This window comes from Sphaeramia orbicularis, chromosome 19, assembly GCF_902148855.1.
Source record: "Sphaeramia orbicularis chromosome 19, fSphaOr1.1, whole genome shotgun sequence".
NCBI classification, from domain to species: domain Eukaryota; kingdom Metazoa; phylum Chordata; class Actinopteri; order Kurtiformes; family Apogonidae; genus Sphaeramia; species Sphaeramia orbicularis.
This window is the reverse complement of record NC_043975.1, coordinates 37,017,043-37,044,331: the sequence shown is the minus strand read 5'-3', so window position 1 is coordinate 37,044,331 and position 27,289 is coordinate 37,017,043. Positions and strand designations below refer to the sequence as shown.

General features: G+C 37.4%; 2 protein-coding genes across 3 annotated transcripts; both read left to right on the top strand.

Moving 5' to 3' along the window:
• Positions 1-447: 447 nt before the first annotated feature.
• Positions 448-17,948, top strand: ccz1 (CCZ1 vacuolar protein trafficking and biogenesis associated). 2 transcript variants are annotated; one of them, XM_030163655.1, is made up of 17 exons: positions 448-579; positions 2,239-2,314; positions 2,405-2,501; positions 2,594-2,691; positions 2,979-3,072; positions 3,196-3,276; positions 3,372-3,419; positions 4,320-4,403; positions 6,700-6,875; positions 7,858-7,939; positions 9,718-9,779; positions 11,938-12,049; positions 12,355-12,388; positions 12,517-12,634; positions 16,161-16,319; positions 17,201-17,328; positions 17,433-17,948. In XM_030163655.1, the coding sequence occupies exons 2-17, from the start codon at positions 2,301-2,303 to the stop codon at positions 17,486-17,488; spliced, it is 1,443 nt and encodes a 480-aa protein (XP_030019515.1). In that variant the 5' UTR covers positions 448-579; positions 2,239-2,300; the 3' UTR covers positions 17,489-17,948. The 2 variants fall into 2 exon arrangements, with proteins under 2 accessions (XP_030019515.1, XP_030019516.1); XM_030163656.1 differs by lacking the exon at positions 448-579 and adding an exon at positions 664-730.
• A 608-nt stretch (positions 17,949-18,556) lies between these two features.
• dlgap5 (discs, large (Drosophila) homolog-associated protein 5) lies at positions 18,557-26,537 on the top strand. Its single transcript, XM_030163654.1, has 19 exons — positions 18,557-18,682; positions 19,126-19,372; positions 19,473-19,660; positions 20,029-20,100; positions 20,208-20,247; positions 20,351-20,443; positions 20,569-20,667; positions 20,793-20,867; positions 21,153-21,199; positions 21,289-21,548; positions 21,695-21,868; positions 22,062-22,150; positions 22,262-22,422; positions 22,533-22,634; positions 22,828-23,074; positions 24,494-25,086; positions 25,210-25,375; positions 26,233-26,276; positions 26,403-26,537. Exons 2-19 carry the CDS (start codon positions 19,135-19,137, stop codon positions 26,511-26,513), a joined length of 2,799 nt encoding a protein of 932 aa, XP_030019514.1. The 5' UTR covers positions 18,557-18,682; positions 19,126-19,134; the 3' UTR covers positions 26,514-26,537.
• The last annotated feature ends 752 nt before the right edge of the window (positions 26,538-27,289 follow it).

Below are 27,289 nucleotides of genomic sequence, written 5' to 3'. Positions count from 1 at the left end.
AAAAGAGCACTTGATGGAATTTAAACAAATTGAACATGTTGTATATTGAATATGTTATTACTGAATATCTATGTTATGAATGACTAGAACATATCTAACACTCTTTAACCTTTGCAACAATTCAAACAGCTGATACAGAGAGAAAAATCATCTGCATTTGCATCATTATTTAGTATTCGTTGCTCAAAAAGAACTATTCCAAGCTGTAGTTAAAACCAAAGAAGTTCTTGAGTAAATTTAAGGATTTTACAAGACCAAGACGTTAAGGCCTCCCAATAGTACTGAATAACTCAACATTATATAGTCCAAGTACAGCACTATATCTAGTCATTAAAAAGTTTTGATTTTAACAAATATCTAAATTAATTTCTTTGTACCTGGATATCACGTTTGATGTAGGAACTAACCTGCCATGAAATCGATTTTACCCGAACAGTTGAACTTGTGACACCGCGCTGTCAAAAGCAGGAAGTTAAGAATGTAAAGTAATGCGGTATCTCCTTTCATTGATCTCATTTCCTCATTTTTTTATTTTTGTTTATACAATTCACAATCACGAGCAACTGAAAGTGTTATAAGGTGAGTGTTAGTGTCGTGTTAGGCTGTTTTCATCACGGTTCCCTACGTGTGGTTCCTCCGCCTGGACCTCTGCAAACACATCTCCTGCTAGCATAGCCAGTTAGCCGGCTAGCTGTTCAAACTGACTCAACATCGCCGGACTGCTAGCTAAGTAATCTAACAGTAAATATTAGCAATGTGTACTTGTCAACTTAGTCAGAGACGTGTGGTTAATGCATCGATTATATATATGTTTCTAAATGAAATTGTTGTGTAATTTAGCTTACAGCATTGCAGCTCTTCCCCTTAAAGTGTTTAGCTCGTCTTGGCTTTACAGAGTTTACCCGCTAAACTGCAGTTATGTTGCTAAATTTATAACTTGTAATGAAGTGTAACTAATGAGAAAGATGATGGTAACACAAGTCTTAAGCAAGCCTAACGGTTAAATACAACGGTGTGAGGTATTTAGAGACATTGATTCGATTAGTTTGCTTATGCAGAATATAAGAAACTATTGGATCTGACGTCTTATTTGATTATTTGATTCGTCAATGCGGTTTTAACGCGTAGGCAAGCCTGGCTTTGCAAGATTATTTAATGACAATACATGCAGTTAAATCTGGTTAGAGTTAATGTGGTTAAATTGTCTGCAATAGGTAGTTGGACTTGTTAACCTTTAATTTTGCAGAGCATTCATGAAGGTACAGTTCTTCGTCATTAGTAAGTGCGTTGTTGTACCTTGACTAACACACCTAGTAAGGTAAAATGACCGTCCACTGCACTGCAATAAAGCGACTGGTCGATCTGTATTGAGAAAAGTATTGGCAGCATTGTGGAGATATTTTACTACAAGTAGAAGATCTGCATTCAGAATCTTGCTTCAGTAATAGTGTTTAGATATTGACAAGTAAAAGTCATTATTGTGCGATAAAATGAGTCAGTATTGTGCTTTTGTGTCTCATGGTTTAGGGTTTCTTTCATTGCTGCATTAATGTGTATATTGTATTTTACTGCAGCACAACTTTAAGGTTCAGCTCATTTCAATAACTTTATATTCTGTTAAGCAGATTAATTTAGAGGAAGATCTAGGATAAGATCATCTTATGTTGGTAGCAAAGCTGTGAGAGCAATGCAGAAAAGTGAACCAATAATCTGTTGTATAACTTATGATTATATCTGTTACATACACAATGCATATAGAATGATTCTCAAAAACATTCACTTTAATCCTGCAACCATACTGGTTCAGACATTCACAATGACCATTTAGCCAGTAGCAGATGCTGATAGCAATATTATTTTGTATTTGTTTTGTTTTTGTTGTTTAGCTTCCCTTTTTGTGTCAGGGAAACAAACACCAAAAATCTTCATGATGAAAACATGCCCAAACTGTTTTAAAATATTTTAAAGACCATCAATGAGCACTAACATTGTTTCAGATGTATGGAAAACCTTTAATACACCACAACAGATAAACATCGGCTGCTGTCATTCATGAACTGACATCTCATACGATGGTATTAGTCACTAATGCCTCATGATTGCATCCATACATCCCTATTTTCAGTGCTTGTTTACACCTAACACTATACTATATATGGCATTTGTTTTGTACAACTAAGTCACTATGATGTTTGAACTTGTCATGCTGCATTATGTGATGTTGTTTTCTTTCTGCAGGCCTACGGCATGCTAACGAAACAGTCTTTGGAGAAAAGGAAGCCCAGACACAAGACACACTGATGCTGATGATAAGGTAAAGAAGACCTTACGTAACCTGTAAGAAATTATGAAGGCTTTCAGTTTTGTTTTTTGTTGATCAGCATGTTCTTTATCTCTGTCCTAGTCCCAGAATGGCCTCAGGAATGCAAGAGAAACAGTACACACCATCTCTACTTAGTTTTTTCATTTACAACCCCACATTTGGACCACGAGAAGGAGAGGTGTGGAAGACTTGCACATTAAAAGATGCTTTCCAAATGTTTTTGTTACTCTGTGTGCCTGTAGTAATAAAACAACTGTACATCTTTTTTAGGAAGAGAAGAAGATTTTGTTTTACCACCCCAGTGATGTAGAGAAGAATGAGAAGATTAGAAATGTGGGCCTTTGTGAAGCCATTGTTCAGTTCACCAGGTATAGAACTTGACTTTTTTCGTTAAATCCAATACAGTTTATCTACAGTCTACAATGTTGGTCTGTGCTTATTGAGTCTCTAACAATGTGCTTTTTGTATACATTAACATAAAAAGGTTTGGTTTGACAAGTTGGTGTTATGCAATCTGACAGGACAGTGTCATATTTTAACAGGGATATGTTGCAATACATTTCAACATGCATACTAATATCTAGTGTCAAGTAAAAGCACAGCCTGAGCAGCTATTCATGTTGCTTGGGTGGGTCTCCTCTCTTCTCTTTTCTAGGACATTCTGCCCAACAAAACCAGCTAAATCCCTGCACACACAGAAGAACCGGCAGTTTTTTTTCGAGCCTGAAGACAATTTCTGGATAGTCATGGTATCTTAAAGGAAAAACTTAAACTTTGTTCATCCGGGCTCTATTTACTTTTCTCGGCTTGATTTGGCTTTACCACTCTAACCTTCAAATACCTGCCATCCTCACTTCTGTTTTGTTCTTCAGGTGGTTCGAAACCCGATGGTTGAGAAACCAAACAAAGATGGTAAACCTCCCACGATAGAATATCAAGAAGATGAAATACTCGTTAGTACTTAATATTAATTCTAAATATTTAAAACATTTTTAGTATAATGATACATCGTCAGTTTCTTTTCTTACTCACACTCTTGCTTCTTTAGGACACTGTATATGGTGCTGTAGTAAGACAGTGCTACAGTATGTACAAGGTGAGTTTCATTGTACTGTGGAATCTGTGAAGATATTTAACCTTTTTTTTTCTCTGCATTGCAGTGTGTGTTTATATCAGGGGTCTACCAGTTATTTTTGGACCGTCCCTTACTTTTTGTTTTGACATAATGCTGGAAAATTCTGTGTAGTAGTAAAATGTATATGCTTTTTCAACAGTGCATGGTGTTGATACGTTACATTGATCTCCTTAACCCTTAAAGACCCAAACAGCCACTGGCAACCAAAATCTGTCTACTATCTAAAATGTTTAATAACTTCTGAACCACTATCAGTATGTTGAAATAATTCAGGTAAAATACAGTCTTTATCTTTTCATGGTCATCAGATATGACCCATTTGGATGTTCAGAGGCTCTATAGTGAACGTGGAAACACTGTCATCTTCTGCAACATTGATTCACCAGTAAAACCCATGGAGTTTGACAAATGACAGTAGATGGAGATACTTGTTTTAACGTTCAGTTGTTGATACCTTTGCTGAAAAATCAGCTTTTCTTCGGTTTTCTCTGTTTTTGATATAATAGTCCTTTTAATCTGAGTTTTTATGAACATCCACATGATCAGTAAATGAAATAATGGAAAATACTTAATTTTCACTGAAACATGCAAAGTGCAGAGGATAATATTATAATAAATGGTGATAAAGCACTTAAGAAAGGTTAAATAGACAGAAAAATTCACTTGGGAACTGCCATAAAAGTAGCACTGGGTCTTTATGGGTTAATTGATGTATTGATCCTACAGAAAACGTATTCCTCGACCCCTAATTTCCAGATATGCATAAACTAATGGATTGCTTAAATTGATACATTAATACTATGATTGTACCACAGCCTATAAATTTAAGGCTTCTCATTGATTTGTTTCCTTTTGCTGCAGCTCTTTAATGGCACATTTGGCAGAGCAATGGAAGCCGGCGGAGTGGACCTGCTCACTCAGAAGCTTGAAAAGTTCTTCTACAGGGTAAAACAGCACACCCTGACATAACCGTCCACATGCTGATAAATTCATTTCTTTATTTGCTTTCCATGCATTGGTCAGAAATACAGGCATAATGTAGTTGTTCATTAAGAGCCAGTTAATTGATCGGGCTATGCTTATTTTCCCTTATGGCTTTGTGCTGGAAGATTAATTATAGTTCCCACAGTCATGACCTGGAAAAGTCTTGGAAATTAAAATCTCATTTTAAAGGTGATACATGACTTAAACAGTAATAATAATTCTTTCCAGTCATCACTTCTGTGATGTGTGTTGGTGTAATTACCTGCAGACACTTCACTCTCTGCCTGTATTCATATTTATTACCTCGCCAGGAGGTATTGTGATCACTTTGCTTTGTGTGTTTGCGTGCATGTTTGTTTGTTAGCAAGATAACTCAAAAAGTTATTGACGGATTTTCATGAAATTTTCAGGAAATGTTGATACTGGCACAAGGAAGAAATGATAAAATTTTGGTGATGATTGGGGGGGGGGGGGGGGGGGGGGGGGGGTGCGCAGATCTGTCTTGGCGGAGGTCTGTGCTCTCCGAGTGCTTTTCTTGTTTACTCTTGTGTTTTCAACATTTCTGAATGTGAACCTTTGGGCAGTGTGTTTGTATCTTCAGCCAATAACAGTGCAGTACAGGGAGCACAGGTGGAAAAGCGTAAAAATGTAGCGACTCTGGTTACAGCTTTCACTTCTGTCTTCTTAGTGGGCTCATGTGCTGTATGGACACACAGAGTTACAGAAGCCCTGTACTCATAACCTGCTACAAACAGGCAGGATGAAGCATTTGCTGCAGCTGCACAAGTTTACAACCTTTCCTTAAGGTTGATAAGGTTGTGGACATTTTTGTGTGTTTTAGAACATAATCACTGTTCACCAATCAGAAGTACTGTTTTCACTCTCAATTTTCTATCTAAATGTCATGGAATTTGATTATCTGTAAAGAAATTGAAAGATAAGAACAATCTTGATATGGACACATGAAGATATTTCAAAAAGTGAGGCAGTCGACCCAGGTGTTAGAATATTTCTGTAATACTGTAGAATAGAATAGATCTTTATTGTCATTGTTACATGAACACTGAAAATCCAATTTAGCAGCAAACACTTAAACTGCAAAAAAGACTGTAGTAAAAAATATCAACCAAAATCCTAGAACAGTCATATCACTTCTTTAGGTGTCAAGTATTTCATTAAAGACAGTTTTACGTTCCATAATCAGGTTTTCCTGATACTTGAAAGTCAGTGCCAGATCTTGTTACAGGGTTTTTACAGGTCCATGGTATGAAATCAAATCACCTGAATTGACAGATCTTAAAATGGATCAGATTATGATTTTTTTTTTTTTTTTTTTTGTACAGTGCCATTAATCTTGGTCTCTTTTGAATTCTTATTGTCTAAACTTGACAAAAGGTGATTATATTGTAACTAAATCTAGATAGTAAAGAATTGGGTGCTAAACTGTATTCTTGCTAGCCTCTAAAAGACTACAATTAAACTGTTAGAGGCAGCAGAAATCCCGTGTTCTTTAGTTTAACTCTAAAATATTGCTGTAATGAAGGGTGATGTAATGGAGGATTTGAAGTAAATAGAAAATAAGGAACAATTTGAGAATGTTGAAGTTTGCTTTAAGGTGAGTATTCTTACAATAAGCAACTAAGGTCCACTTAAATGGATAGTCATGGAAATAAGTTTATTAACCCCTGAAAAGTCATGGACACATTTATTGTACAATTTTTTACATGGAAATGTGTGTGACAACCTTGATTAATACCTCTGACTGCTATTGTTCTTTCTTTGTATTTAGTGAAGTTACTCACTGGAACAATGTTTGCAGTCACGCCTGATTTCATTCACCTGCACTAATTAGCTTTGTGCCACATTCACCTGACTGAAAGGACGCAGCTCTGGACATTAACAATTCTATGCACATTGATGAAAAATTCATTTCTAATTAGGGAATACCCTTTTTAAATGAAGCATGGGTTTCCCTCCCCACTATGTAACCTAAAGACAGAGAAAGAGAGAGGCGGTGGTGTGCGTATCAGAGGTTGAATGTCAGTGCTTCTTCTTTGCCTTGGGTGATGTAAGCGTCTCCACAGTGTCAGTCAGACTCTGCTTCTATCTCAGCTTTCTCTACTGCACTGTAAGCAAGCACTTGTAGGCAAGTAAACTAACCCCTTTCTCCCGTCCTTCTCCTATGTCTGTGGGTGTCTCCTGCTTATTTTGGCGTGTTTGTGTGTGTGCGTGTGTGTGGTTGTACTCGGGTTTCCAGTATTTGCAGACTCTCCACTTGCAGTCCTGCGACCTGCTGGATGTATTTGGAGGCATCAGCTTCTTCCCACTGGACAAGATGACCTACCTGAAGATCCAGTCTTTTGTCAACCGGGTGGAGGAGAGCCTCAGCCTGATTAAATACACCGCTTTCCTGTATAACGACCAGCTTATCTGGTACAGACTTGTTTCAAGTGTGCTCTAATTTGTCTGCACTCGTCCATTAAATCCACAGTCTGTCTTCATTAAGTAATGGAAACTACAGGAAGAAGGGCTTCTTATAGGGCTCATCCAATATGTTTTTTTTTTTTAATTCAGCACTTATGAATTACATGCAATCATATTAGCATAAATTTTCAGTAAAAAACATGTATTCATACAGATTTTAGAGTAACTGTCTTAAATAAAAGGTTTTTAAATTAAGTAAACACTCATATTTCAACAACAATTAGGGTCAGTTTTCACAGCGAACTGAAGAGATGATGAATAATAAGTCCTTCAGTTACAAATAAATGTTAAAAAAAATCTACATTTAGTGTTGATAAGATTTTATTCATGATGTGTAAACAATCAGATGATGCAGGACATTACAGATAATTGTAAAAATATTGACTAGACAGACAATATTTTTACAATTATTGGACTGAAAAAGTTTTTTACAGAAACTGGTTCTAATTTTTGATGTGCCATACATGTCTTGCACTATGTTACAAAGTCATTCTACTGTACATGTTTTTGCAAACTCAAAATCCTAGAATTGGCATTTGCAAATACATCATAGTATGCTGGGTAAACAGAGACGGCACAACCTGTAATCCTCTTTGTGGTTTTTGTGCTGGCTGACATATCCCTAGCCTTTAATTACACTGTGAGCCACTGTGCTCAGTGTACAAGCACAGGGGATTACATGATTGCTAGAAATGACTCAAGCCGTGTGTGATCTCTAATTGAGAGATGTCAGTCGACAAACAGAGAAAAGCTGTTTAAGTTCTAGGCCATTGTTTTTCCTCATTCATCAGAGCAGAACTAGCCACCGGGTGTCATTTTGTTTTCACATTTCATCCAGGATACATACATATCCTCGCAGTTTACTGTACATATAAGGTACATTATGGGTTTATGGCAGAAATGATTAACTGTGTCCTGATTGTGTCTGCAGGAGTGGACTGGAACAAGACGACATGAGGATTCTGTATAAGTACTTGACCACCTCGCTGTTCCCTAGACACTCTGAACCTGAGGTGAGACACAAGAGTGGGGAAGTAAATAAACCTGCTTTTTGATTTTGAATGCATTTATTTATCAGGGACAATACAGTCAAACAGGTTGCAACACAGATTATGAAAACTGATACTGTTGCAGTTATTAGAGGTTTCGCTCATTCTAAACTCTTGTCTTTAGTCATGGCTCTGATCCAGAGGTGGATAATCCCAGGTTCATCAAGTCAGTGTCCTGCCATGTATTGGTTCCATCCTGTTCACTTAACACAGGTGATTCCACTAATTATCCCATCTTCCTGGATGAGGAGTCGTGCTCATCAAAATGGGCTGGTTCAGTGAACAGGTTGGAACTGGTACATGGCAGGACTTTGACTTGATGAACCTGGGATTACCCACCTCTGCTCTGATCAACTGTAGCTGGTCTTTATCGATAAAGAAGCGTTACATAATGAAATAGCTGGTGGACAATATGAAACACTGCTTTGGCCTCCAGTAAAAACAAAAACATCTATTTTCTGAACTGAATAAAATGTATTTTTAGGACTCACTGTCGAAGATAAGATGAACATCATAGCATAGAAAACATTTCAGGTCAAATATGAGCATTCACTGTTGAGGTTTCACTATTTGAGCCGGGTGGGGCTGCTTTGAGTCACAACAAAGATGGAGGCTTTACTCAGATCATCATAGGCTCTGGAGGCCACCAGGATCAGATGAGACATCCCTTGATAGATTTGTCCAGGGTGTTTTATTTCAGTGTCCACGCAATAGCTGTTAGATCAGGGGTTTCAAACTCATTTTAGTTCAGGGGCCACATTCAGCCCAATATGATCTCAAGATGACCAGACCAGTAAAACAGTAACATAAAATATATACAGTATATCGTGTCAACTCCAACTTTTTCCGTAGTTTTAGGGTGAGACAAGGAAAATTACATGCAAATGTTTATGCTAACAAACGATCATTTCTAATGAAATGTGAAGAACATGAACAACCTCAAATTTATTTAGAAAAATTAGTGCAATTTTAACAATATTATGCCTCAGATTGGATCTACAAATACACAAAACATTAGTAACCAGCAGAATATTGTTAAAATCACACTTGTCTTAAGACATCAGGTTGTTCATATTTGTTCAGGTTATTCACATTTTTTGTGAAAAGATAGTTTGTAAATGTAAATTTTCATGTTATTGTACTTTTTTTTTAACATGAAAACAGAGAAAAATTTGGAGTTGTCATTATTTATAGGTTATTATGATAGTAATTTACTGATCTGACCCACTTGAGATTGAATTGGTCTGAATGTGGCCCCTGAACTAAAATAATTGTTACTATCGTCAGTGTAATTTTTACATTTCACAAATTCATCCTATGGGCCAGATTGGACCCTTTCGGTGGCCGGATTCGGCCCACGGACCGTATGTTTGACACCTGTGTGTTAGATTGATATTGAAAAAAGTGTGTGTTTTAGGACCTTAGCAAAAGTAAAATCATGTACAGACATCAAAATATATTTCACAATTAGGTAAAAGTGGCTACACTTCTAGTTTACTTTTCATCAACTCATATCCCTTTAATTGTTTTTGTGAAGTGACGGCACAGAAAGATTCCTTATGGTGCATTCTTTTCTATTTCAGTGACAGTATTTCTTTTTATGTGAAGCTTTGAACAGTGTTGATCTTTCAAAGAACTCAAACAATAAATTGTTTTTATTTTTGACTCCAAATATTAAAGCCACTGACCTTGAATAAAGTCTTTCTTCTGTTTTGCTCTCTCTGGTCTTACTCGTCTCATAGTTGGCTGGCAGGGACTCTCCTCTGAGGCCAGAGGTTGCAGGGAATCTGTTGCACTATGGCAGGTAAGGTCATGTGGTGTGTTTTTTCTCCTTCATGGAGGGCAAATGTATTTGGATTTTGTATTGTATAGTATTGTCAATGAAAGACACTGTTTTGTGGATGTGTGCTTGTGTATGTGTGTGTCTGTGTACCAGGATCACATGATTTTATCCCATTGCCAGTAATGAGCTCAGCAAGCAGTCAACTGAATTAGATAAGAAGGGAACTCCCTTGGCCAACTATTTTTAAGCAAGCAAGGCAGCAGCAGGAAGAGGTGGAGAGTATCACTTGAGCCTCCAGAAAAATCTACTTTTACTTAAGTTTCATGTGTGTAAGTAGCTAGGGATTGTTTGCCAAGGTATTAAATCTATGTTCAATATCTGTGAGCCTGCATGAGGAGACCTGTGTCCAAGTTGAAGCAGAGCATCTGTAACAGTACTACTACATATGGTGCAGAAAACAGCAGGGTTTCTGCAGGGTCTCAATGAAATTTAAGACTTTTTTTAAGGCCATTATATAGTTGGACATCCTTTGAAAATAGCGTAATTTTGTGTTAATAATAGTTACTTTTTGCTAAATACATTAAACAAAATTAGAAAAAATACATTTAAATTAATAATTGCATACAACTGTTAATGCAGTTTTATTTGGTATTGAGGTGAGCACACGAAGGTCAGATGCTCTCGACTTAAATACATAACACTATTGTTTACAGACAGTTTTATGCCTTAATATTTAAGGTTCCTCATTCGAGTATTCTCTTGTACAAGATTTCAACTGATGTCGACCAAACACTAAATGCACTGTCCTTTCGCCAGATCTTGTTGAATGTATAATTAATGATATTAGAGGGAAGTAACAAGAATAGAAACAATAGTAGGCACTGAACTGGCCCACTCACCCACCTCACTCTGATAAACAGACTAGTCTGCATAGTTTGGTTAATAGTTCCATGTTAGTTTTGTCTGGCTGTCTTGTGTAAAGAGTTAATGCAACTCTGTAAAGGTAATACAGTATTAGAGGGAGCAACAGGTTATTACAAGTCTTAAAATGTCTTCATTTCAATTTTACAGATATAAGGTCTACAGTTTTATATGTCTTACCTGCTACAAACATGTGATCTACTTTGATTTATCTGTTGTTTAATCAATTTATTTAGTTTTTCTCAGTGTGCGTCGAGCTCCACACTTATAATCTTATAAAGCTTTAAACCAACATCTGATCTTGAACCTGAACTTCAACAAACCTGTTTAAACTTTGTACATGCACTAACCTGTTGGGAAAATGTAGATTAACAAAAGTCGTACTTTAGTGGCACATGTGTATATTTTATTCTGAAGCCTTTGCACAGTCCTACTTTTCCGTAATACTTGGTGTGATTTTTTTTTTTTTTTTTCTTACACAATCCCTTTTGCACTAAGTGTTTTGCTGCTAAATTGAACTGAGCTGCTAAACTGATTTTCATTGTTCGTGTGACAGTGACAATAAAGATCTATTCTATTCTCATAATATTCCAATATAAAACTTGTAATGCTAGAATAAGGTAAAGTGATTTAAGATAAGATGCAAATTTAGCTAAATATTATCTTGCAAAGGTCTTTAAAATGATTACACCTAAGTGTCTGATACATGTAGATACTCAAACATAATTTTGACTTGCTTTAAATGTGATTAAGAGATTTTAAAGCTTAGAATTATTGGGTTTTTGGAGTTTTTAAGGGCATGCAGAAACCTTTTTGAAAGACTAGAACATGTTTGTGAATGTGATGAAGCGACTTCTACCGGAGTGTCCAGGGGAAAACCACATTCAACCCATAGACACGACTTCTAATGCAAACGGTTCCACTTAATGTTAAGTGGCATGTCTGGAATCCAGTGTATTTCCAGGACAACAGTACCCCCTTTGTTTGGACTTTGCTGTCTTATCTTTATACCAGTACAAATGGAATGAAGAGTTTCAACACTTCTGATGTAAAAAAAACTAAGTCCTTCAAAGATTGTAAACTAAAGAGGTGTTTAATCCGCCCCGACACTGGTCCATGATGACTGACCTTTCCACTCCTGTCATCGTAACACAGACATCACCTTCATCCACCTTGAGCTTTTATCCATTACATTTTCTCACAAAACCCACACATAGACTGGATCTGAAATTTGCTGTTGACATTCTGTTCTGTTCAGGTTTTTAACAGGACCCACTAACCTCAAGGACCCAGAGGCCAAGTTCCGATTTCCAAAAATATTTGTCAGTGCAGAGGACGGCTACGAGGAGCTGCATCTGATTGTTTATAAGGTAAAGCAGAGAAAGTAATTTTCAGGACAGTCACTTAATCTCACGGTTGATTGATACACATCCTTTGTTTAATGTATTAAAAATAGGGGGAGGTTCTTATTGCTTTTTACGATGATTTTCATAATCTGTGACTGGATGAAATATTCCGCTGGCTACCAAATAATATGGATTTTTGAGATTAAACAACAGAATTTTAAAGTGATGAAGTGTGTCCCATAATGCCAAGCACCACATTAATGTAATTTCCAACCCGTGTGACCTTGATTCAGTATTAACCTGCTCCTCACCGTTCTGTTGTTCCTCAGGCGATGAGCGCTGCAGCTTGTTTTATGATCAGTGGTAAGTGTGTGGGTTTCATTCATTTCTGTGCACTCAGTTCAGTCAATACTGTTGATTTTCATCACTTCATTTTCTAATCATGTCATGTCTAACACTTGTCTTCTTCTCTCATTTTGCTTTTTTTTCAGCCTCTGTCGAGCTGACAAGGGATTTCTGTGAGCAGCTTGACGCCTTAGTAGGCCCTCAGCTCACTCTGCTGGCATCTGATATATGTGAACAGTTCACCATCAACCGCAGGATATCAGGGTCAGTAAAGAATCCACCTGGATCCTTATTCACAGATCCGGACTGATGACGTTGTGTGGGTCAAGGTCACTAAACCAAAGGAGCATTGTTTAAGTGTAACAGCATAGGGAACATACTGTGCAATTGTGTCGCTGTGTTCGGACATCACATTATGTAACATGAAACATAATCCACAAATGAGTTGAATACAAATAACTACTACTTGCAGGTATTATGGACTAATATCGTATTATATTAAAAGAAGTATTATATTTACAGCCCCATATCGCAAAATATGTCTTATACAAGAGTAATTGGCAACAATTAAGAAAAAGATCCGTTTTATATTTTTAAATGATAAACAAGACAATAAAACAAGATTTATTCAAGAATAAATGAATGCTACAGGTTTTAAATGATAAATCAAAAATGTAAATAAAACATTATCTTATGTATAAGTACAGATTTTTGTTTGCAACATAACTCTTAGATGGTAAATGGATAAGAGTAAAGAAGAAAATTAGAGGAAAAAGTAAGTACCCTCTCATTATGATGATCCTTAATTAATCTCCCATTTTATATAATATATGCTTATACAAGAAAAATACCACATATTTGTACAACAAGTATTCATTTATTTATTTAAAAATCTTAATAAATGTAAAAATACATATTCTTTTTGTATCATGTATGCTTACATACATATAGATTTAGATTAACTTTATTGATCCCAGGGGCAAATTGTCACACACACACATATTTATAATATTTTTTTTTTTAAGATTTTACAGATTTATTTGTCATTTACTCAAAAACAGGTAGTATACGAGAAGCAAAGCAATGGATAAGAACAACATAACATTTGTAAAATTGCACATTATATGTCAATGTTTTGACACAAAGAATTTAAGCAAAAATAGCTCAAATTTACAGGACAGTAATTGAAAGTCATGACATTTTCGGTAAATCATACATAACATATCGTAAATAAAATATGTGACGTTTACAAAATATGCAAAAGGTGGTCAGGATGCCATAGATATAAGTAAAATATGTACTTCCTAGAGACACACATGTAGGAGCTTTTTACAAACTATGATTAGAAAATGTATTTTTTTGAGGGACCATACTAACTCCAAAATAGAAATTATTCCTAAGTTTGTGCAGATGGTTTGATATTCAGTTCCATTGTTTCTTGGAGTTAATGTTAACTTATTCAGTTATATATATGTATTTATTACTTTTATATAAATGTTCTGCTCAACCGTCATCAGGTTTAGCTAATTTCTGATGAGTCAAACTTCATTCATGATGTCTGTCAGTCACTCTGCTGTCAGCTCTTTCCTGTCTTTAATAATCCACAACCTCAACTACATTCATACATTATACAACATAAGATTTTTATTGCACCTCTTAAGAAAATCGATTTGGCTTTGGCGATTACTGTAACTGTGTCGTTTGTCATCACTTTGCAGTCAGTCGTTGTTTTAACTCTTTTGGCTGACAGTGATAGATGAGACTCACCACTGGATATCGTCATTGTACTACTTAAGGGGTAATTCAAGCAGTGCAACTTCAAGATTGGCATCCTGGTGCTCTTCTTTAACCCCAGTAGTAAGCTTTCACATACGTCCTCGCCTGTAACTCGAGACTGGACTCCCAGGCTCCGACAATGTGATGGAGTCCTTTTTAATCACTCTAGAGAAGAATCCAGTGAATAAATAATGCCGTCCCAAATTCCTCCACTGGCAGTCAGGACTGTGTCCTGATTTGGCCTACAAACCCCATTTCCACAAAAGTCAGGACATTTTCTAAATTGCATTGAAACCTCAAATCTGTGATTTGTTAATTCCTTAGTTCCTTTTATTTAACTGACAAAATAAAGTAAGAGATTTTCACACTGACCAATTAGTGTATTTTGAAATGTAATGCTAATTGTTGTATGTTTGTAAATGTCTGTTCTCGCTGATCAGATTTGAGCTGCTCATGATGTCCATACATTTTCAATAAGAGACAGATGGGAACTGCAGCTGGACAGTCCAGCACACACACACTTTGGCTCTGACGCCATGATGTTGGAACTAGTGCAGAATGAGACCTGGTGTCCTGAAGGAATAACCACACGTCTCTGTAAAATCCAGTCTGTTCCTTCACATCAGTCGTACCTTAACACATCTGCAGATCAGCTGTTGGTGCTAATGCAGCCCCAGACCATCACAGATGCTTTTGCACCTTTTGCTGATGGCAGTGTTGAGTCTTTTCATCTTTGGCATGAAAGGTGAAACATGGACTCATCTGATCACAACATGTTTCCACTGTCTTTCAGTCCAGAGACGAGCTCGGATCCAGGGAACTTGTTTCTCTACTGATTTGATGTAAGGGTTCCCTCTGTGTAGTATAGTTTCAGGTTGTGTTCCTGGATGCTGCAGTGGGCTGTGTTAAGTGACAGTGGTTTTCCAAAGTCTACCCATGTGTCTATATGGTATCATCATGGTTTTTCATACAGTGCCACTGAAGGTCAAAGGTTACAAATGCAGCTGTGGTTTCTACCCTTGGCCTTTACACACACTGAGATTTACCAAGAACACCTGAATCTTTCCACTAGATTATGTTCTTTAGATGGTGAAAGATTGACATTGTTTGCAATTTTATGTTGAGAATGATTCCTTTTCAAGGGATTAAACTACAATCCATTTTAATGACAAAGACTTTAGTGGGGACTCTTTTTCTGGCAACTCCTTATCCTTCACCTGATGGTAGTTAACCTGATACTTATTTGTATGTTCTATTAACTTTTTTTCTCATTGTATTTCTTTGCCCACTTTTATTGAGTGAGCTGGAGGCAAAAATTAAAATCTCTCAATATTTACAAAAACACAAGTAAGTCGGTCAGTGACAACCTTTTCTTTAGTTTGTGTGTTAAATAAATGGGAAAGCAAATCACAGATTTTAGTTTTTATTGTATTTTAGAAGACATCCCAGCTTTAATGGAACCGTGGCTGCAGCGACACAGTAAAGAATTTGGCACAACACAGATTAAATCCGTTGTTTGACCTACCTGAACATGGATACGTGTATTTGCAGAGATTTCAGTTGTCATACTGTCGTCTGGTAGGATGTCCTCAGTTCACCTTAAAGTGGGTGGACATTAGAGTGGGCTTCACTAAAATGCACATGTTGCCTTTGGCGGATGTTATCATCTAAAGTGGGTCGGCTTACTGTACCATTTATTAATAATGTGTGTTTTCAGAATGGCCGGCTGCAGAGGGACCTGACACTGATGGTGTCCAACGCTGCAGCTGTAGTCTGGCTTTATTCAATGTCACATTATTATTTATATGACATTAGAGATGAGACTCAGACCTCACAGACGCCGTCAGTGCGATCTGACAGCCTTCAGTAGACAATCAAATGATGCCTCTTTTCAGTTGTACAACAGAATTTCTCTCCTGCATATATTTTGGGATTATGTCACCTTTGTAACTTCTCTAGATATATATTTTTTTAATGTATCCATTCCATTGTGTTTGTTACTGTGTCCGTCCAGGCCAGAGAAGGAGCCCCAGTTTAAGTTCATCTACTTCAACCACATGAACCTGGCAGAGAAAAGCACCATCCATATGAGGAAGACCGCCAGTGTCTGCCTCACCTCCGTGCACCCTGACCTCATGAAGATCCTGGGAGACATCAATTGTGATTTTGCTAGGTACACAGGCGAACAGTAGAGGGGCTGTTTTTATTTTTGACAGGTGTATTTTAATTCATTTCAAGTTTGTTAATCTACAGACAACAGACTTGAAAAAAGTAAAACCGGCACCACACAAAGTAAAAACAACACAAATAATTGATGTAGGATGCTGGTGGAAAAGGAGTTACCACGCGTAGTTAAAGCCTGACAACATTCAGTCTCATTAAATGACAAAAAGAGACACAATCTGACATACAACATGAAAACAGATGAGGACAGCAAGTAGCAAGAAAACTGGTTCCTTTAACAAAATCTTTATCTTAATGTCATATTACTATTTATTATTAATGAATCTTAAGTTGTGTTTATTAAAAAGAACAGAATAAATATGTTTCCAAACTGCACAAACAGAAAAAGGTTGTTTAGATCTGCAAAGTTTTTTTTTTCTCTAAATATCAACACAGGGCAATTTTTACGCATCATGTTTTGCATCTGGGAGCTCTAGTAATTTGCAATTTGAAGCACGCATGTGACTACAGACATGAAAGATCTGTTTTCAGTCTGTGGGACACACTCTGGGATTGATATTTGTAGCTTTTATTCTACTGTCAATATCAGTTCCTCTTTTTAGCCCTTCAGGCCTGTTTGTAAGGACCAAAAAAAATACATCTTAGTAATCAGCTACAGGTGCTGAATGCTTTTATTGGACTCATATTGAAATTAATTCTTTAAATAAACATTGTATAGTGTTCAAATTAAAATTTTATAGAATAATTTATAATAAAGGGCATATTTTGATAAAAATCAATAACAAGTTCCTTTGCAAGGTGTTGAATATGAAGAGCAAATGTAAATGCAGCCTTTGTGACTGTGCTCACTCGTTCAAATCTGTCTTGCAGGGTTGATGAAGATGAAGAAATTATCGTGAAAGCAATGACAGACTACTGGGTAGTCGGCAAGAAGTCAGACCAGAGAGAACTGTATGTGATACTAAATCAGAAGAACGCCAATCTAATTGAAGTCAATGGTACGTCTCCTGCACCTGCCAATCACCAGATCTGTGTCAGTACCACTACAATGCTGGTTACACTTCTCACCTTGTAATGCCCTTCTGTTTTTTCTCCACCACAGAGGAAGTTAAAAGGCTTTGTGCAACGCAGTTCAACAATATCTTCTTCCTGGATTGACAGAACAGACACACAGAGACACTAAAAACTGTCAGTGTTGCAGGGTATCATGACAGCATCAGCGTAATGCAATAATTGCATTGTAAATTACAAGAATAAAAAGCTTTCTCACCAAGTTTTTTTAATTTAACCTATAAAAATTGTAATTTTCTCTTGTAATTAAGTGTATAAATCCAGATTTTTACTGTACATGTACTTTATTTGTTTCATTTGCTTTGTACATACCTGTGGGATTTTGTTAAAAGCTGATTTGGATTACAGTTTGTTCATGCAGTTTTTCAGTGAACACATCATGACTTTTAAAATTAATTTAAAACTGACATGCACACAGAACAGTTTACTTCAGGTTCATTTGATGAAAAGTGATAGTTTTAAAAAGACATCAAGTCAAAAGTATTGTGGTTTGTAAACAACTGCACCAACTTTAAATAAATTAAGAAGCAATTTTTCTTAAAGTGAATGTGTCTTTTTTTATTGTGTTTCAGCAATATGAGTTTCAGTTTTGGGGATAAATGTTAATACAATAAAATATTTTATTAAAACACTATTGCATAAGGGAGGGTTAATGCCTTTATTGTCTCACAACGGGGAAAATTGCATTTTGCAACAGCAGAACAGTACAGACCAGAATGCAGAGTACAAAGTGCACTCACAGCAGACAGATAGAAATGAGAGAAAAAAAAAAAACAAGAATCTAAAATCTCAGTCATGCATGTGAAAAGTAGATATGAATGAGTAATAACTGAAGGGTAGTACATGGAAGAATGAAGTGCAGATTCTCAATGAACTAAAATAAAGTGCATCAACTACAGAAAGGAACTGAAAAGGTGAACCTCAATTTATTATTCTATGTCTTTACACCTACTGTGTACATCAATTTGAGTTTTTTTTATTTACAGTAACAAAATAATGAACAGCCTACCCTTCACCACTAGAGGGCAACAATGACTGCAAAAGGTGTGATTTCAAAATGTCTGAACAAGAGGAAGAAGAAGAAGAACAGCCAATCACCGCTCATCTCTTCAGTCTGACTCCAGGCCAATCAGAGCTCATTTGGGCAAATTTCAAAACCTCGCCCGCCATGATTGTTGTGTTTTTAGTCCGTCCGTTGTGCAGTAAGTGTTTTTACTGGAAGGGAAGAAGAGGAAAAAGACCTAGAAGTTTGTTTATTCTAGCTTTTGGAGTGAAAACAAGGTAAATAAGGTATATAGTTTTCCCAGAATACGTCACTATATATGGCCTATATTTACAGCTAATTCGGGTATTTGTTTGCTAATTTTACTTGGTTCGTGATTTCAGGGTTGACGTTAGCTAAGGTGGGTGTAATGTATCCAAATCATTTACCGATTTTTCACTTCGCTAAGTCAGTCTTGTACGTGTCTAGTTTAGTGCCTTTGCAGAACGATATTTACATAGAGTAAATTATTTTACATTAATCAAAATATTGACGGTGTGTCCCGTTTTCTACCTGTTACTTCCCTCTTAATGTAAAATCACTTTTATTTAAGCATTAGTTTCTCACGTCCTCTACAGTTTGCAAATACTATAGTTGCATACTACATATTATTTAAGTACCCTACCTGTAATGACAGTAATATCATACTTCTAACTACTTATTATTTTTAACACTTTTCCAGTTTCTGAACATGGAGTCTCGATTTTCCCACCTGCGCCAGCGGGACAACAGTGTGTCAATGCTGAGGGTCAAAATGTCCCGTAGGAGGTCTCAGTCCCAGAAAGAGAACCGAGAACGGGCCGTTAACACCCGCAGGCAGCTCGACAAGCTTGCTGAGCTGGAAATGTCTTCTCTGGATGCCTCCATTGCAATGGGCAACATGTCTGTCATTCAGGAAAAGACAGTAAACACTGCAAAAACTACCAAAAGTAAAGTAGCATTTCTCCTCAGTCTAAATAAAGGCAAAAATAGTCTGGAACCATTTGTTCAGAAAATCACTACACTGACTTGCTGCTTATTTATACACAGATGCGGCTGTAGAAGAAAGGATGAAGCAACTTGAGCGCTGGAAAGAGCGTAAAACTCTGGAGAAGGAGAAGCAAAAAAGAGAAAAGGAGCGTAAAGGGGTATTTAAGACAGGCCTGTATCATCCCAAGGATGTGCTTACCATTGCCCCTTTGCCTATGGTCCCAGTGGCTTCAACCAGAGCCAAGGAGGTGGGCAGTAACAAGGCTTCATTTTTTCTTTATACTCTTTATTCTTTGTTCTCTTTAGCTGTATCATCAGTGTTTAATGTTTTTGTTTTCTCTTGCTTGGGCAATTTTTATTTGACCCCCTAGAAATTGTGCTATTTTAAACGTTAGGAAAATAAGAAGCATTTATAGATACTAATGTCAACTGTTTCCATTATTGGCACAAAGAATTCACCAGTTCTTTTTTTTACTGTCCAGGTTTGTTTATTTCTTACACTTAAGTAATATACACACAGCTCTTTTACTCAGTAACCCAGTCTTTCATTACCTCAATGTAATGAGAAATATAGTTAAATTAATTAAGTTTAAAATTGTGCTTTTCTTTCCATCAGACAAAAGTAAACACAGTATCATCCCAGAGTAGCAGAGTGACCCGTTCAATGAGACAGCAACAGGTGCAGAAGGTCTGATTTTCTTAAACGTGTATCCCAAACATTGTTATAACTACTTAAATTTTCAAAATTGAAACCTAATATACATACTTGTTGCATTTTTCCTCAAATATCTACAGCCTTTGAAAATGCATGATTCCAGTATTGTGCCAAAGAAAGGTAATTTTTAAATTTTTTTTATTCATTGTCCACCAATTTTATGACATGATCACCTGCAGTGTTTTAGATCTGAATTTGCACTTTACTCTCTTTTTATATATAGTTCAGCCTGCAGTAGAAAGGTCAGCTAGGAGCCGTGGAGCTCCTCCCAAAGCAGCGTCCGTGATCGCTTTGCCCAAGAACAAAGTCTTCGCAGGTAATGAAGAAAAAATCATCACACATAAATGGACCTCCATACCCACTATCATGTGTGTTTTTTGCTATTGTGTTTCCTTATTTGCATCTCAATCTGTGTCTCTGTGTTATGCCATCCTGCTGTAGTGGAGCCTGTTGTACGAGCTTTGTCGACCAGATCAGCCAACAGGCCTCCTGTTACAGCAGTTCCTGCAGTGAAAGACAACCCTAAAGACAAGTGTGCCGGTAGGTACTGACACAAGACCATAGCTTAAGCAGCTTTTTGATAATCAGGGTAAGATAAACATGAAAAGACACAGTCCTCTTCCAAACAGAAATAATACACTTTTTGTTTGCAACCTTTCTCTCAGATGTACGAACCACAAGGAGCAGAGCATTTGTCAACCCAGTGGCCCCCTCTTCTGATAGAGAAAGGAACTGTAAAGGTATCATCCTATTAAGCTTTAAGTTTTTATCTGTTTTATCTATTTTCTTTTTTTTTTTTTTTTTTTTGGTCTTTTTTTCTCATGCCTATACTTTTTATTGCTTCCCTGCTGTAATGCTTTTAATGTTTTATGTAAAGCACTTTGAATTGTCCTGTACATGAAATGTGCTATATAAATAAACTTGCCTTTCCTTGCCAAGAACTCTATGCACAAACTTATTGTCTTCAAGTAGTCCTGGGTTAACAAGTTTTCATGTTTTTTTTGCATCTCGTCGTCAACATACAGGAAAGATCAGAAATACTGCGAAACCTGCTGACCGTCAGAGTATTCCTGTAAGTTTCACACAAAGCCTATAAAACATTGTTTTCACTGTAACTTGTTATTCAAGTGTTTTTTGTTTGTTTTTTTCTAAACTGTGTAGAAGCCGGTGCTAGAGTCTGAGATGCATGAGCTGGAACAGAAGCCTTATCCTGCTGGCCCAACATCCTGTTCTGAGGAGGAGAATGTGGCAGTGGACCAGGCTGTGGCAGACTCTGGTCTTGACAAGGATCCTGTTGAAGTTTCATCTTCTTTATCTTCATTTGCCCCTGAGGGTTTTGTCTTCCACGCTCCCACTGGTTTGTCATCCTTCAAGTTCGATCCTCTTACCCCTCGTTCAGCTGATGCGTTTCTGACACCAAGGTCAGTCTGAGTTGTTTTTTTTGTTTTTTTTTTCTTTAATTTAGTGGTGAGAAACTTTTATAATGATGTTAAACAGCTGCTGGAGACCTTTTTCTGACATTCTAAAATTATTTGTTTAATTACATGCTATGACTCTCTCTACACAGCCCCAGCTTTAATCTTCCACCTGCTCCTGTTTTCAATGATGAACCGCAAGATGAGCCAAGCAAACCCTCTCCCCCAAAATCCCCTTGCCGCTCTCCTCAGCATACATCCCCCACAATGGGTGCCCCGCCTCCAGATAGCCCCCTGGAATCAAAGCATGATGTACCATACTTCAGGTGGTCTATGTTTTTATATACTTCGAAGTATTTATTTAATAAAAGAATTAATTTACAAAACCTAACCCATAATTCATCTACTATAAATGGTTGAATATTTTTAGCTCTTTATGAACAAGTACTACAATGATGAAAGATTGAAATGACTCATTTATTTATCAAAGTTTTTTAATGTTTATTTTCTGTATATTAGATCACAAATCACTAATGAGACAGACAGACTCACAAGCCTATGTATGCAGTGGGAGTCTAAAGTGGAAGATGAGTCCATCCCAGAAGAGAGTGAGTGTTGACATTTTATTACCACCAGAGTGACATAATGACATATAACAGTGACAGTGATGTTATTTGGCAGCAGCTGTAATTCCTGCTTGTCTAACTCTGTGTGTTTAGTGAGAGACCGTATGCGCACAGCAGTTGGCCAGGCAAGGCTGCTGATGAAAGAACGTTTTAACCAGTTCAGTGGTCTGGTGGACGACTGCGAGTTCAGCAGAGGGGAGAAGGTCACCACCTGCACAGACCTGCAGGGATTCTGGGACATGGTTTATTTCCAGGTCTGCATCTCATGCAAAACAGGAAACATTTTCATTCAGAATAGTAAAAGAACAATAGTTACTGAAAGAAGAATGAGGCATGTTTTTGCTCTCATTTTTCCATCTTCCAGGTAGAGGATGTTAACAAGAAGTTTGGTGCCCTCAAAGAGGCTGAAGCTCAAGGCTGGGTGGAGGAACAGAAGCCACCACCACGGCAGAAGAAAGTAGTTAAGGTGAACACTCTTTATGTATTTTCCTTATGGAAACTTAATCTGATTAAAACTGTTACTTCATGCATTTTTTTTTTCAACAAAGGAACATATTTGACTATGTATGTGAAAGCATTAATTTGAGGTTAGGAGCTCCAGTGCACATTTCCGTGAAACCATCTTAAGAAAGCACCTGCCTTTTTGGTTCTTCCAACAGAAACCATCAGCTGCACCTGTTAAGCCAACAGGAAACAAAGCAGCAGCCAGGTCTCGCCTTGCTGCAGTGAAAGCTGCCATGAAGGCCAAACAGCAGGCCGCTGAGTCGGAGAAAGCAGCCAAGGCCGATGGTACCACTGAAGAGCCAAGCCTGAGCTCCCAAGAACCCCAACCAGAGGCCCAGAGTCTGGATACCGTGGTCTTCAGTGAAGGCTTCTTCCAGGTCAAGAGCCCAGCCAAGACACCAGGTGAGGAAAAATGGTCTGGGGGAGAACTTAGTCATTTGATTTCTTACAGCTTGTCCTTTCAGCATTTTATAGATCTAAACTTCTGTTTTGTTTTTGGTTTTTTTTCTTCATTGCTTTGAGGTCTAATATTAATAAAATGTCTTTACTCAGGGCTCGTGACTGCGACTGAATTACAGTCGCATGCGCCTGAGAATTTCGGTAGTGCGACTGTTTTTGAGATTACAATCGCACGGTGCGCCAATAAAAAAATGAGCGAAAATTAATACGTGCGCCTAGAATAATGGCTGCAGAAGTAACTCGTCAGCTGAAAATAAACAAGCTCCACGCCCCGCTGACTGAAGCGGAAAATCTAGTCCCCGCCCCCTCGCGTGCGCATCTCTGCGGATGGTCCAACACTGCATGACTTCGATGCACTGCCAGCGGTCAGGAAGTACCTACACTCTGGCACCAGGTCAAGGAGACTTGACTTCAGGCGTGGTGTAGACCACAGTGACTAAGGGCCTTTAGGCCATGAAATAAAAAAGTTGGTTGTTGCAAATAATGGTGTGATTCGTCTTTCTTCTCCAAGAACCAACTAAAGTATATACCACACATTGACAATTGTTTTGCACCTGTGTCAATGTAAGTTTATTCTTTCATACTCTATTCAAATACTTTATTCTAGGTTGTTAACATTGCTTAAATACATATAGGAATATTACTTGGTATGGCCAAGAGTTTTGCTTGTTCTCCAAATTTTTTATAAAATAGTGGTGCGCCTAGATTTTAGCCTGTGCTCCTAACTTTTTAGGGTTAGGAGCACAGTGCTCCTAGGTAAAAAGTTAATTTTGAGCCCTGTTACTCTACAATGTGATAATGAATTACCTCAAAAAATGTATGAAATTACAGTCACCCTTGCTTTTAAATGTGTTTTTGGCAACAAAAAATGGGTAATATAATAAATCTATAAAAGAAGATCAACAATGAGTATTACAAAACTCTGAAGGTCAGAATTTATCAGCATAAACCTAACTCGTTTGTGAAAGTGGGGTGTGTAAGGGTGTTGTTTCTCATCCAAAGAATAGCAACTTGTAGAAGTATTTTTAAAATACTTTCCATTCACATTACTTTGATCTAATGTCAGTAAGTGCAAGTTAAATGAAATCTGAATCTAGAACAACGCATTTAGCAGATTAAAGGCTAGTAAGCTGCTATCTTGTGTAAGATAATAAGTGAGAAAAACAGAATCGTACTGTAAAAAGCCACAAGTCAATGTCTGCTTTAAGTATTGTTCTGTAGTCACAGTAAGAACATCATCAAAGGATTTAACTTCATATCCTCAAGAGGAGACGTCAGGATGTGAAATGGGCATTCTTAGGGTATAAAATTAAAGACTTATGGAGGATTTGGATTTAGTGGTCTGTACCAATGTCTCTGCAGGTTCAGTGAGGAGGTCCAGTCGTCTCAGTGCTGCTGTGCTGCCTCAGCCATCTCCATCAAACCACATCACTCCTAGGAGAGTGACTCGGCGATCCCTTGCATTGGCTCAAACCCCTGTTCTTCAGACAAACGCCTCTCCCGCTCAGCCCACATTAACACCAGCCCACCTCTGTCGTACCCTCAACAAAACCCCAGCACAGGCAACGCCGTCTCAACCTGGTGCTCCTCATCTGCCCGGGAGCAGAAGTGACACTGGAAATGTCTCTCTTCATTTCTCACCGGTCAAAGAAGACAACACAGAAACCATCTCCACTCAGGACACATCTGTCCATGAAATGAGTTTACCAGCCCTCGAACAATCACTTCCATCCGCTGCTGTAGCTGAAGACACAAACAAACCAGCTGAAGATAACAACGCTGTCCTGCCTCTGTCTCCGTGTAAATCACCCCCTCCTGCCCCTTCAGCAGCCATGAGTTTCACCTTATCACCCTGTGGAACTCCACACCAGTCTCAGCTCTCTTCTCCTGCTGTACAAGGCCTCATGACGGTCCCAGATTCCACTGGAAATACTCCAGACTGCTCAGTGAACGAGGTACACACTTGTCATTCCTCAGTTCTGCATATACACTGAAGGATTTCATTATAAGATGCTCTGTATTCTCAGTACTAACATTTGTGTAGCAATTAATATCAACTCCTTGTATTTTGTTTCCAGGGCATGCCTGCCTTGGATTTTGAGCGATACTTTCAGCCTTCACAGAGATGCAGCTTGTCACCAAGGGAGATGGTTGCCATAGAGTCACCATCACCTATGGAAGTGGATGTAGAAATGGAGAATCCCGCAGGTCAATGTGAGGGTCTCCATACCCAGCAGGAACCAGGTATGACTGACACACACACACACACACACACACTGTGAACATGAGGGGTCGACTAATAATCAGCCTGATCGATTATAGGATCTGTTATCTTCATATTGTCTATAGTCCCCATATTGGTGCTGTTGAATTTCGATTACTAATTAAGACTCAAATTTCAGATTTACTCATTTTATCTGTTTTTAATTGTATAAAACATTAGAACTATTTTTGTTTATTCATGAACTTTCACTTAAACACACAGTATGTATTGCCTTCTGCTGAAATGTACAGTTCCAATTAAGTGACGGATAAACCTCATTGGAAATGTTTGATATAATGCAAATACACAATTCAAGAAATTAACATAAGTTTGGCCACCTTTCAATTTTAATCTAGAAATGCTACATACTGTGGATTTATATATAGGTACTGTTGAAGAGTTGTCTTGTAATTAAACATATGATTAATGGAATTTTAACAATGTTGTGTTACTGTAAATTCAGACTCTAAAATACAGTATCTTTGTTAGAAGTATTGTTATTGGTCTCCAAGATTATAAATAATTGAACAAGGTCATTGGTCGTCCCCTTTTGTGCATCTTAACAAGTGGGATTCAGGGCGGCCTTTGGTTGAAGTGAGCACAAACGTAATAAACCACACTTCAATATATCATCATGCCCCAGTTATCAGACCTGTCCACTGCAACTTCTAGAGATGATGTAGTTTACTGGTTCTACGATTAGAAGCACAATGAGCTTTTCTTGACATTAGTGTATCTCAAACGGATTTTACAAGTTTTGTTAAACTTAAATTATGCTGTTTGGTTTTTTTTTGTTCTTGTGGGGTTTTTTTACTCATTATTGTCACCCTCACCCCAGCACCACCCACGGTCCCAGCACTGTTCACTCCTCAGTCACCACAGGTTAAACTTCTTGCTTTTTTCTATCACTACATTTTCTTTTTTTATTTTTACAAATCCACTCATATTTGTCCATTTAATACTGCATATTATTGTGGAATAGGGTTGTAATACTTGTCATTTTTTCAGGTCCAGACGGCAGAATCTGCTCTGCTTCTCTTCACCCCAGATGTGAAGGACCGGATACGCCAGTCTGTTTGTCCGAGTGACCTGATGGTCTTCACCCCTCCTAAACTGTAGCGACAAGTTTGTCTTTAAAAGAAAATATTTTAGATTTTATTACTTTAACTAGTAAACAAAAAAAGTATATCCTTGCTGTTAACATCTTTAGACTGCTGAAAAATTTTCTTTTACAAGGAATTATAATTAAAGTTTTGATTACAACAAAGAATTAGCAGGTACTCTTTATTTATAAGCATGGACCAATTATCAGTAAAAAACAAAAAACAGACATGACCTTTTCATCACTTTATACTATGCATTTTGGTTCTTTTACCATGTACAGTTAAATTACAGACATGTTTATGAGGTTCCTCTACAGCTTCTGTGTTCATCTGTAGTATCTGGTCAGTTTCCATACGCTCTGTTCACCTGTAACAACAACACATCCTGCAGTCTTACATAATTACACAACAATGTGAAATTCCACATTAATGAATATTTGAGAGGTTCTACTCTGCTGGTGGGAAAGGATTTCTGCCCTCTGGTGGTCAAGTATTTCAATTGCATTTATTTACAAACCTCAATTTCGGTAAAGCTCTATGACTCCAAACCATACTTAACCTGCAAATTGTTGAATGTTACAGAGGTATGTTGCTTGTGCGTTCCATAAATGTTGTACTATAGGTATCAACATATTAATTCACAAAGTCAATTAAGTTGGTTGGTGAAAACCTCTTTTTTTGTACATCTGTCAGTTGCACAATTGTTGCTTGTTCCTACTGTTCTGGAAATTAAATTAGAATTCTAAAGTTAGTGATGAATAGGGTCGAGTGTTAGTGCATAGAGTGACCTAC

Bases quoted from the DNA above. Each gene is read 5' to 3' on its own strand.
- ccz1 (XM_030163655.1), top strand. The intron at 2,502-2,593 runs GTGTGGAAGACT...CATCTTTTTTAG, and splicing joins TTGGACCACGAGAAGGAGAG to GAAGAGAAGAAGATTTTGTT. The intron at 6,876-7,857 runs GTACAGACTTGT...TTGTGTCTGCAG, and splicing joins TATAACGACCAGCTTATCTG to GAGTGGACTGGAACAAGACG.
- dlgap5 (XM_030163654.1), top strand. From the start codon at position 19,135: ATGGAGTCTCGATTTTCCCACCTGCGCCAGCGGGACAACAGTGTGTCA. The intron at 21,869-22,061 runs GTGGTCTATGTT...TCTGTATATTAG, and splicing joins CATGATGTACCATACTTCAG to ATCACAAATCACTAATGAGA. The intron at 25,087-25,209 runs GTACACACTTGT...TTTTGTTTCCAG, and splicing joins CAGACTGCTCAGTGAACGAG to GGCATGCCTGCCTTGGATTT.